Source organism: Trichomonas vaginalis, chromosome V (genome assembly GCF_026262505.1).
Source record: "Trichomonas vaginalis G3 chromosome V, whole genome shotgun sequence".
NCBI lineage: Eukaryota > Parabasalia > Trichomonadida > Trichomonadidae > Trichomonas > Trichomonas vaginalis.
This window is the reverse complement of record NC_067207.1, coordinates 20,265,549-20,277,938: the sequence shown is the minus strand read 5'-3', so window position 1 is coordinate 20,277,938 and position 12,390 is coordinate 20,265,549. Positions and strand designations below refer to the sequence as shown.

Sequence of the window (12,390 nt, the reverse complement as noted above, 5' to 3'; positions counted from 1 at the left end):
GGCTGTAAAAACCATCAATTATTATAATTCTTATCGAAACACATGTAGAAAAACACTTATCTTTTATACTCTTTCTATTTGAAACCTGTTTAGTTCAGTAATTAATAATAAACACTTAAAGATATGAGCTCTCAATTTTCGACCCCCAATATACGTTTATTTTAGTTTCGGCATATTAACATGAAGCACGAGCCAAACCCTTAAAGACGTGTCCTCTAGTTTTGCCAACTCTTTCATATATTGTAACTATTTTCAGGAAAAAACGCAAATTCAAAATTAGAAATTCACATTTATATCGAGTATAGTATTAAATTACTATCTTTCGTACACGGACCAAGCAACAACTCAAGGTGCATGCTCATTACAGACAAAATCCCTCTAGTGCACTTAAATTGGGTGAGTTAGCACCAAACAAGCCATAAGTTAAAGATCTGAACTTGCTCCAGACAATGTATCACTTTAGTTATGAATGCACCAGAAATCCGTCCCAAACTCATACATTTCTACGCTAATCACGATATAAATATACTATTTTGTACTTTTTACAATAAATCTCTCTTTGTTACACTACAAAATCAATGTGCATTTCGTTGCACCAGTTTTGAATCTTGTTAAATAATGATTTTTTGTTACTTTCATGATACAGTCCATTAGTAAACGGATTATTTACAAAATAAAAATCAAAAATATATTTTTTATTTACGATTTTTTATATTTGGATTTTTAAGGCATAATTTAGAAAATATTAATAATTTAATCGATTTGATATTAAGAAAGACATTTAAAATTCATAAAAGATCCAAATAATTTCATATCCAAAGTTATTAATATTTGAAGATTTGAGGAAAGAAAAGGAGAAATATTGCATATGAAATGTTTTCAAAAAATACATCAGAAATTGTAAAAGAATTTTAATAATTAATAAGATTTGGATGGGTTAAAATTTGTGATGAAACCACCCGATGCTAACTCACGCCACACATAGACAGAAGCATTCTATCACGCAACTACCCGATGCTAACTCACGCCACACATAGACAGAAGCATTCTATCACGCAACCACCCGATGCTAACTCACGCCACACATAGACAGAAGCATTCTATCACGCAACTACCCGATGCTAACTCACGCCACACATAGACAGAAGCATTCTATCACGCAACCACCCGATGCTAACTCACGCCACACATAGACAGAAGCATTCTATCACGCAACCACCCGATGCTAACTCACGCCACACATAGACAGAAGCATTCTATCACGCAACCACCCGATGCTAACTCACGCCACACATAGACAGAAGCATTCTATCACGCAACTACCCGATGCTAACTCACGCCACACATAGACAGAAGCATTCTATCACGCAACTACCCGATGCTAACTCACGCCACACATAGACAGAAGCATTCTATCACGCAACCACCCGATGCTAACTCACGCCACACATAGACAGAAGCATTCTATCACGCAACCACCCGATGCTAACTCACGCCACACATAGACAGAAGCATTCTATCACGCAACTACCCGATGCTAACTCACGCCACACATAGACAGAAGCATTCTATCACGCAACCACCCGATGCTAACTCACGCCACACATAGACAGAAGCATTCTATCACGCAACCACCCGATGCTAACTCACGCCACACATAGACAGAAGCATTCTATCACGCAACTACCCGATGCTAACTCACGCCACACATAGACAGAAGCATTCTATCACGCAACCACCCGATGCTAACTCACGCCACACATAGACAGAAGCATTCTATCACGCAACCACCCGATGCTAACTCACGCCACACATAGACAGAAGCATTCTATCACGCAACTACCCGATGCTAACTCACGCCACACATAGACAGAAGCATTCTATCACGCAACTACCCGATGCTAACTCACGCCACACATAGACAGAAGCATTCTATCACGCAACCACCCGATGCTAACTCACGCCACACATAGACAGAAGCATTCTATCACGCAACTACCCGATGCTAACTCACGCCACACATAGACAGAAGCATTCTATCACGCAACTACCCGATGCTAACTCACGCCACACATAGACAGAAGCATTCTATCACGCAACCACCCGATGCTAACTCACGCCACACATAGACAGAAGCATTCTATCACGCAACCACCCGATGCTAACTCACGCCACACATAGACAGAAGCATTCTATCACGCAACTACCCGATGCTAACTCACGCCACACATAGACAGAAGCATTCTATCACGCAACTACCCGATGCTAACTCACGCCACACATAGACAGAAGCATTCTATCACGCAACCACCCGATGCTAACTCACGCCACACATAGACAGAAGCATTCTATCACGCAACCACCCGATGCTAACTCACGCCACACATAGACAGAAGCATTCTATCACGCAACTACCCGATGCTAACTCACGCCACACATAGACAGAAGCATTCTATCACGCAACTACCCGATGCTAACTCACGCCACACATAGACAGAAGCATTCTATCACGCAACCACCCGATGCTAACTCACGCCACACATAGACAGAAGCATTCTATCACGCAACCACCCGATGCTAACTCACGCCACACATAGACAGAAGCATTCTATCACGCAACCACCCGATGCTAACTCAAGTTAGTATACATATCAAGGGTACGGAGGCACTGCGTTCCACCTTACCCTTGATATGTGAATTTGATACTTTACAATGTTATATACGAAAACGATAAAAACAGTTTGACAGAAAAGTGACAACTTTACGTGTCAAAAATATAAAAAGTGATATTTTATTCATCATTATCTTCTTCATAATTTATTTCATATTCTTCGTCTTACCAACAAAAGATGGGAATGTGAACAATTGCGGGCAATTTTTAGCCATTTTGGCTTGGAACTAGAGCCTGCGAGGTACATGGATAGTATCAGTACCTCACAGGCTCTAGTTCTCTATATGGCGCCGAGAAATTTTGGTGAAATGTGGTCGCATTTCACCAAAATTTTTTCGGCGCCATAGGATGAATTGGAGGGTGAGAGATATTATTTCATACAATACTACTCTCACCCTCCAATTTGGCTGCCAAAATGGCTAAAAATTGCCCGCAATGTGAACAATTGCGGGCAATTTTTAGCCATTTTGGCTTGGAACTAGAGCCTGCGAGGTACATGGATAGTATCAGTACCTCACAGGCTCTAGTTCTCTATATGGCGCCGAGAAATTTTGGTGAAATGTGGTCGCATTTCACCAAAATTTTTCGGCGCCATAGGATGAATTGGAGGGTGAGAGATATTATTTCATACAATACTACTCTCACCCTCCAATTCCCAGCCAAAATGGCTAAAAATTGCCCGCAATGTGAACAATTGCGGGCAATTTTTAGCCATTTTGGCTTGGAACTAGAGCCTGCGAGGTACATGGATAGTATCAGTACCTCACAGGCTCTAGTTCTCTATATGGCGCCGAGAAATTTTGGTGAAATGTGGTCGCATTTCACCAAAATTTTTTCGGCGCCATAGGATGAATTGGAGGGTGAGAGATATTATTTCATACAATACTACTCTCACCCTCCAATTCCCAGCCAAAATGGCTAAAAATTGCCCGCAATGTGAACAATTGCGGGCAATTTTTAGCCATTTTGGCTTGGAACTAGAGCCTGCGAGGTACATGGATAGTATCAGTACCTCACAGGCTCTAGTTCTCTATATGGCGCCGAGAAATTTTGGTGAAATGTGGTCGCATTTCACCAAAATTTTTTCGGCGCCATAGGATGAATTGGAGGGTGAGAGAATATTATTTCATACAATACTACTCTCACCCTCCAATTCCCAGCCAAAATGGCTAAAAATTGCCCGCAATGTGAACAATTGCGGGCAATTTTTAGCCATTTTGGCTTGGAACTAGAGCTTGCGAGGTACATGGATAGTATCAGTACCTCACAGGCTCTAGTTCTCTATATGGCGCCGAGAAATTTTGGTGAAATGTGGTCGCATTTCACCAAAATTTTTTCGGCGCCATAGGATGAATTGGAGGGTGAGAGATATTATTTCATACAATACTACTCTCACCCTCAATTTTAATTACTTAAACTCATTCTATTTTTTTGACATGTAAATGTCACTTTTACTGAGATCTGACACAATGTCAGATCTCTTTTTTTCGTATATAAGAACAAAACCGTTACCGTATATTTTGCAACACAAACGACAACACTAACTTAACCTTAAATATTTACAAAGCCGCCAACCACTTCACCTCACTAATGTAAAAAAATAAACGTTCTCACTTACAAAAGTATTGCAACTCCTCCCATTGCTGTGCTTCATATAACAGCTCATAATCTTCTGACTCACTTTCTTCTTCATATAGGTCAAAATCACTGTCATAGTTTATACCTGTAAGTTTTGACAAAGCTAATGAAACACGCTTACCGTTTGTATCATATGCTTGTATAAACTTTCCATTATGCTTGTAGTCATAAACGCTCAAACTAACTTTACCTTTTCTCCTCGTATCTGATAGAAATGTATTTTCACGAGGAACGAAGAACAAGTTCTTGAACTCATGACCGTTGTAGTTTGTTATCTCAATAGTTTTCGTCATTACATCCAAAATAAAAATAAAATATAAAAATAATAAATGATATCACTACCCTCACACGTATGAAAACATAGTGCAAAAATAAATTTAGGGTAGAAGGTTAGATCTAACCTCATTTCTAACCTCATTTCTACCCTGTTGAATTCATTGCTTTATAACTCTCTTCCTTGGTTTCTTTTTAGTTGCTTTCTTAACATCTGTTTCCAACTTGACTGTCTTTCTTCTTCGGCCGTAATGATACCAGTTACTTCCACCAGTCAATGGGTCAAATGGTCTTTCGTAAGGGTTTCCATACATTCCATAAGGCCCGTACGGAAGAACTACTGGTGGAAGTTGTGGAGAAGAAACATTTTCTTTAGTTCCATCGACTCTATTTAAATGCATTGTTTCACCTTTCATCTGGTCATTAAAGTCTTTTGCGTGTTTTGCAAACTCATCGTCCTTTCCTAAAGCATTTTCTGACTCAGTCGCAACCAAATTGGATGCTTTATTTATGAGCCCTATTTTATTTAATCTTAACTTCTTTGCAACCCAGCCTCCAATCTTTCCTTTATTTGCATCTAATGTCTTCGAAACCCTTCCTCCACTCATTTTATTTACTGCGTCATAAGCTCCAAGTGCTTTTGCTCCAAATGCTAATGCTTTTGTTCCCATTGCGCCTAAAGCTGCCCAAGCTACCATTTACACCATATTAAATCATCTCTCTTCAATATTATCTCATAAAAGTTCTCGTTACTGGAGAAAGTCAATGAAACATAAGCGTTCTCACGGGCTTCGCCCTCACCGCTTTGCGGTCTATCTAACTTCTTTCTTATCTCATCTATACGCTTCAAAATGTCTGAACAATTGCTAACATCTTCTACAACAGTTATTTCATCATGAATGACCTTCAAGAACAAGCTCATTTAATATGCAATTAAAATCATTTCAATAATGAGTCCATCCTTTCCATCTTTAGGTAGCACAACATCTTTCATTGAAGAAGGTTCACAAGTCTTATATTAAACTTACTGACAAAGTTTGTTATACTATAATGCTTCGGCGGCGAATACATATAGTTTGAAAGACATAATATAGATTCTTCAGCAAATTCACTTATACTGGATTTTATAACAATGTTTTCACGAGACCAAATGCCACCAATTGAAAAACTTGTAAGCAATCCTGCTGAACCTTCAACTGTAAACGTCGATGGTAACATTCCACGAAGGTCATCTATTGACATCTTTGAGTCACTGAATTTAAAGATTTTCTTAAAACAATCGTCATTATCTAACCATGCAATAGCTTTGAAGTTTTCATTCGAATATACATCTGCTTCATTAAATGTAAAACCCGACTTCTTTGCAGAGACGACTTTAAAATCTATTGAGTTTGTTTCAAAATTATATGCTATGGTAACTTCTGAAGGTAATGGATGTCCTTCCGCAGTAGGTTGTTCTCTCACTACCGTTTGAAGCTTTGTGTTAAAAACTTTCATGTCATCTCCTGTGTCTAGGTTCACATACACAGCAACAGGAAAACTATCTTGCTGTAATAAACAGAAATTCATCAAAAGTGACAGCTCTCAATTTTTTGACATTTGTAAATTCTAAATTGAATGAGAAAAATGAAATAATACTAAGCATAATACAATATTCTAGATTTAATTATAATTAGGAAAAAGTTAGTTTTGAGAGTACTTTTCATAGGCATATAGAATGAAATCTTCTGAAAAATAATATCACATAAACTCATATTATTTTCTAATATATAACTATTTTATATAAAAATCAAATTCAATGATCTTAAAAGCGAAGGATAAACCTCAAAATTTACGAATATAATGAGTGGGAATATAATGCTTATCTATCATAAAACCATATGAAATATCAATTTTTGCTTTACGCCTAATTTTTGACGACAATTAGCAAAAAATGTTAAATGTTAACACTCAGTCCATTTGAATATGAAAAATAAAATTGACTTTGATTAAATGTTTTTATTTATCATGCAATTCTTCTTGCGACCAAAGATTTGAATAAAAGTTCAAAAAATAAGATAGCTTAAAAAATAATATACGGTAGTGTTTACTAATAGATGAATAGTATATAATTCTATTAAAATGGATTTGATCCAAAAAAAATATATAAAATTTGATCATAAATAAAATCGTTTTAAATTACTTCTTCATTTAAATTATAACAATTATTTTGGTTTTATTTTTTTTGGATCAAATCCATTTAATAGAAATTTATATACTATTCATCTATTAGTAAACACTACCGTATATTATTTTTTAAGCTATCTTATTTTTTGAACTTTTATTCAAATCTTTGGTCGCAAGAAGAATTGCATGATAAATAAAAACATTTAATCAAAGTCAATTTTATTTTTCATATTCAAATGGACTGAGTGTTAACATTTAACATTTTTTGCTAATTGTCGTCAAAAATTAGGCGTAAAGCAAAAATTGATATTTCATATGGTTTTATGATAGATAAGCATTATATTCCCACTCATTATATTCGTAAATTTTGAGGTTTATCCTTCGCTTTTAAGATCATTGAATTTGATTTTTATATAAAATAGTTATATATTAGAAAATAATATGAGTTTATGTGATATTATTTTTCAGAAGATTTTGTGTTCTTCTTCAAAATTTTATTTTTTATTAAAAAGAATCTTTACAAAATATACATTTACTTTAATTAATATTTAAAAACGTGCTCTATCAAAAGTTCCAAAAATTCAATATTTTAGCTTTTCTGAGGTGTCACTTTTGATGAATTTCTGTTTACAACACTTGCTTCTTTGTTTCATCATTATACCTCAAAACATTAAAGTTCTTCAATAATATTGTTCTTCCTGCTGGAATACTTCGAACCTGTCTGATTTCAATAGCTTTCTCACCTCCTACATACTCTACCCAGTGTCTTGGATATTCATAAGTATACTGACTTTCTTGAATTTTGGTAGGTTTCATCATAACGTGTTCATAGTATATCTTTATACTCTTGTCAGTTAGACTCGGTGCTATGTTCTGAATATTTCTGACTTGCATTTTTAATGGAAACAATAAGAATTACCGAAAAAGTGACAAAACATCAAAAACAGGGAGGGGGTCTCAATTTTTATTACTTATATTATTTTACAATATTTATATAAATACTCTTTATAATATATTTTACTATAAAATTATACCTCAAATTCAAATATTTAAAATATTATTTACATAATTATCTCAAAATTATATTTTTTTTTAAAAAAAAGGTAGTGGGGCTTCCAGGCGCGTTGCGCCCTCTAGCCCTGAAGATGTTTAGTATAAATGAAGTTTATATTCGGAGGGCTTCCAGGCGCGTTGCGCCCTCTAGCCCATAAGAAATTTTGCCCAAGACCCAAGAGGAGGACCGAACCCCAGCCGACCAGCCGGTGATACTTTTTGTGTCGCTTTTCACAAATTATATATGTTTTCATGTTTTGTCACTTTTCTATCACTTTTCAGGTAAAAACATTTTTATTATTATATATAAATGAATTTTACAAAACCACCGTTACCGTTCTTTGGAAATAAGAGTAGATGTAAAGATATTATATTGAGACAACTTAGAAACTACCGAATGGTCTACATTTGTAGATTTGTTCGGTGGAAGTTTCTATATATCCCATTTATGTCATACCGTAGTTTCCTGACTCAAAGATTATATGCAATGACTTCGACAACTATATGGACCGTCTCAAACATATTCCAGACACAAACAATATATTGAAAGAGTTAAAAGAAAAGATACCTATAGGTAAGATGGAACGTATACCATTAGATAAGAAAAATATTGTGAGAGAGGTTTTGAAAAAAAGCAGAATATATAGACTGAATAGTATATCTGCTAGACTATTATATAGTGGTGCTATAAGAGTTCATGACATTGAAACACTTATGTCAAAAGTTTTATATCTCAACTATACAAATGTTTTCAAAGAGGACATAGAAAAATATATTGAGGGTATAGAGTTTGTGAGATGTCATTGGACAGAGTTGTATGAAAAATATAAAGACAAGGAAAATGTTTTCTTTATAGTGGACCGCCGTTCTATAACACATGGGATTTTCAATACCAAGTAGACTGGACTTTGAGAGACTCTTTAGAAACTTTAGACGTTATACATAACCATCCATGCTTTTACTTTACATCCGATAAAAGGTGGTTTGGAAACCGTTATGAGATGGTTAGAGGACATACATGACTATGAGTTTATATATGACAAGATAGAATATGAGAGAGGTCCTATAAACCGGAGAAAGTGTCACAATAAAGAAATTTTATTAGTAAGTAAATGTGGTTTGAAATAGGACTACTTGTTTTAGGTTTTTTCCATTGTGTCATTTATTTATTTGACGTGGCAGAAAGTACAGAGAATATGAAGATGAACCAATGCCTGCAAATGTTCAGTATATGTACTCGTAAGAGATATTTTTATCTAATATTAAATGGAACGCACAGAACTTAGCGAATGCACAGCAACCTGGACAACCAAACCCAGAGAGATATTCCAAATGAAGTTAGAATACAAACTGCAATGGCAAACTATGGTCAAGTGCCAACAGATGTACAAATGCAAACTGCCATGTCAAATGACGCTGCGTTAGGTTTGCCACCATGGTATGCAAATATGAGATGGAAAGAGTTTTATACAAACCCTGAAGTGGGATATAAACAACTTTTGCAGATGACGCGAACACAGGAGTTTGACCAGAATATGTTTTCTACCAGAGGAGAAACAGAATGTATGAGCTCCAGTTAAAGAATGCTATGGAACTCAAGGAAACGTAAGAGACTAGGCGGACATTAGATTTTTACTACTAGTAAAATGGGTTTCTTCAGTAGTATTGGAAACTTCTTCAGAAGAGTTGGAAGAGGTATATGGAATGGCGTCAAAACCGTAGGAAGAGGAGTATGAACGGTGTCAAAAATATTGGTAAAAGAGTTAGGTCAGTTCGTTGGTATTATACCTAAAGACCCTGAACCAGAAGAACAAGCTCCTGTTATACAACAGCCTGAACCTGCACCACAGTCTAGTTGGCAACCAAATCCAACACCTCAACTGTTTAAAAAATTATATTTTTACCGTTCAGATAGTAGTTTATATGAAACTAAGTTCTAAGTAAAACGCATGGTATAATGGAATTCTTCTTTTTCTTCATCTGTAGTAAACCATACTTGAAAGTCTGAAATACTTCCACTTGGTGGTTCGTTATAACTTTGTAGGTTTTCGTAAAAGTCATTTGCCAAGCATAAAAGAGTTTTGGGCGCCAGAAAATGAGCATGAACAATAATAGCATCTTGGTCGAAAATATTTTCATATGTTCCATTAGGGTTTTCGACTTCATAATAGTCCGGGTGTACTGGATATCTGCAGGCTGATTTCATCCTCATAATCTATACATGCCAAGTTGTTATATTTTGTAGAAATATAAACGTTTTCTCAAGGTCTTCTATTTTTATTGATTTTAACAGTTGCATTTCCTGTCATAAATAATATCGAGATGGTATTCTCCTTCGTCAATGTTATACTTGGTTTGCATATTCGATATAGATATCGTTTATTTTTTCTTGAAAAGCTTGAAGAGTTGTTTCTAAGTTACAAGCAAACTAACTTGTAAAAGTTTTCCCTGTTCAAATTTCTCATACATACGTTTTTCTTTGTTATAGTATCGAACTTCAAAACCGACCGTAAATGGGAAACCATGTATGGCTTCTGAAATGAACTTCATTCTACGAAAGCCAATAGCTTTTGTGACGGATGGGTCTCTTAACCATCTTAATGGTAGTCAAAACGATAGCCTTCATGCTTTACGGTATCTGTCTCAAACTTTTGACCGACATTAGTAAAAAGTTCATCTAATGGTTTAGTTGTAGCAACTCTAGAATTTTCTTTTCTATTGGAAGCATATTTTATCTATAATAAAATGTCAAATGAAACAGCGTCTATGAGAGAAATACAACACACCGACAACTCATTATGCAAGCTCTAAAAACACACCAAACTTTTCAAACTATTCTAAGATATCTGAGTCATTGAAAGGGGTGACTTAAAACTGACAATAAACCCAATGACAGATGAGTTTCTGATTCAAGACAATAAGAACAATACTGTCTGTATAAATCCAACAAAAGAAACTTTAAACGAGAAACCTATAAAAAACTTCTTTTTGAAAGCAGATGTTGACAACAAAGCTGACAAAGAATATGTAGACGATGCAATAGCAAAAGAAGAAGAAAGAGCTAACAATGCTTATGCAAAAAAAGAACATACTCATCCTGAACTAGCAGACAAAACATATGTTGACAATAAAATGTCAAGTGAAGTGACAAGAGCTGAAAACGAATATTCTAAAAAGACTCATATACATTATGTTAACCAAATACCAAGTCTTAAGGAAACATTAGAGACAAAAGCAGATAAGACTCATACACATACCATTGCAAATATTACAAACTTACAACTAACTTTAAACAGGAAAAGTGACGTTGGACATACACATACCATTGCAAATATTACAAACTTACAAGAAACCTTAAACAGGAAAAGTGACGTTGGACATACACATACCATTGCAAATATTACAAACTTACAAGAAACCTTAAACAGTAAAAGTGACGTTGGACATACACATTCTATATCTGATATTACAAACTTAAACGTTAGCCTTGAAAATAAAGCAGATAAAACATATGTCAATGAAATATACCAAAGTTTGATAGGAACAAAAAAATATTGAAACTATTGTTGGTGACTTTTCTGTCAATGAAGAAAATAAATATTTTAGATGGCAGTTTGTACAGTCCTTAAAAAATGGTACACGGGGTAAACTTATTCCGAAAAATAACAATGGAATGTATGTAAGCTATAAAAAGAATGATGGTACACAAGTTAAAGTTCCATTAGACAACAACTGCTACTTAAACTTATATGGAGACGAACAAAAGAAATATTTAAGAGTTTATGAAATGGCAGATATGACATTGCCTGACCCAGCTCCAGCACCATATTATTATGACTATGGAGATGACGACAGAACACCACATGTAGATGAACAAAAGCTAACATTATATTTAGATTATTATAGATATAAAAGATATAATGCAATAGAAAAAACGAGAATAGTATATTATTATACAGATGACAGAAATAAATATTATAGTCAAGATTTTACCTACCCTGAAAACATAAGATTATATTATAAAAAATATTCTGACACAAACCAGAAGAAACCTGAAATAGCTGCACTATATTTTAAGTTCAAAAAAGACAATCCTATAATATCTCATATGTTTGATTTAATGAACCCAGTAGGTTCTATTTATATATCTATGGAAGCAAGAGGTCCTCAAGTAATGTTTGGTGCATGGGAACAAATAGTCGACAGGTTTTTGTATTGTGCAAACTCTTCAAAGGAAACAGGTGGAAGTAAAACGATTTCAGGTGAAAATTTACCTGCACACAGTCACTACATAGATTTAAGTACATCTCAAGCAGGTTGGCATAAGCATAGATATTGGGATTGGTCAGGAATGACAAAAGGTAAAGGATATGATGTTAAAGACGACGTTAAGTTTGCTATAAATTGTTACTGGAGTGACACTCAGGGAGAAGGAAACCATACACATTTCGTTTCAGGATATACACAAACAACGGGACAAAGTAAAGAATACATGCCACCTTACATGACAGTTTACGCATGGTATAGAATTGGTTAGTCGTCATTTTCAACTTCTTTAGCATATTCGTCAGGAGTTGTCTTATATTTGT

General features: G+C 35.0%; 2 protein-coding genes and 2 pseudogenes across 4 annotated transcripts, besides 9 other annotated features; 3 read left to right on the top strand and 1 right to left on the bottom strand.

The window, feature by feature from the left end:
• Positions 1-2,712: 2,712 nt before the first annotated feature.
• Positions 2,713-2,775: a mobile genetic element.
• A 120-nt stretch (positions 2,776-2,895) lies between these two features.
• Positions 2,896-3,004: a mobile genetic element.
• A 142-nt stretch (positions 3,005-3,146) lies between these two features.
• Positions 3,147-3,261: a mobile genetic element.
• A 134-nt stretch (positions 3,262-3,395) lies between these two features.
• Positions 3,396-3,504: a mobile genetic element.
• A 141-nt stretch (positions 3,505-3,645) lies between these two features.
• Positions 3,646-3,754: a mobile genetic element.
• Positions 3,755-4,624: 870 nt separating this feature from the next.
• Positions 4,625-12,390: part of a mobile genetic element that runs on past the window's edge.
• On the bottom strand, positions 4,795-5,280 carry TVAGG3_0370980 (protein of unknown function, DUF4107 family; the record flags this gene model as incomplete). Its single annotated transcript, XM_051231790.1, has 1 exon — positions 4,795-5,280. A coding segment is annotated over one exon (486 nt), but the record flags the coding sequence as incomplete, so codon positions are not given.
• Positions 6,134-6,170: a mobile genetic element.
• Positions 7,346-7,383: a mobile genetic element.
• Positions 7,651-7,838: a mobile genetic element.
• TVAGG3_0370940 lies at positions 9,448-9,689 on the top strand (annotated as a pseudogene). Its single transcript has one exon. A coding segment is annotated over exon 1 (242 nt).
• On the top strand, positions 10,547-11,359 carry TVAGG3_0370930 (annotated as a pseudogene). The gene has a single exon. A coding segment is annotated over exon 1 (813 nt).
• On the top strand, positions 11,475-12,338 carry TVAGG3_0370920 (phage tail repeat-like family; the record flags this gene model as incomplete). The annotated part of the gene is made up of 1 exon (XM_051231789.1): positions 11,475-12,338. One exon carries the CDS (start codon positions 11,475-11,477, stop codon positions 12,336-12,338), a length of 864 nt encoding a protein of 287 aa, XP_051101519.1.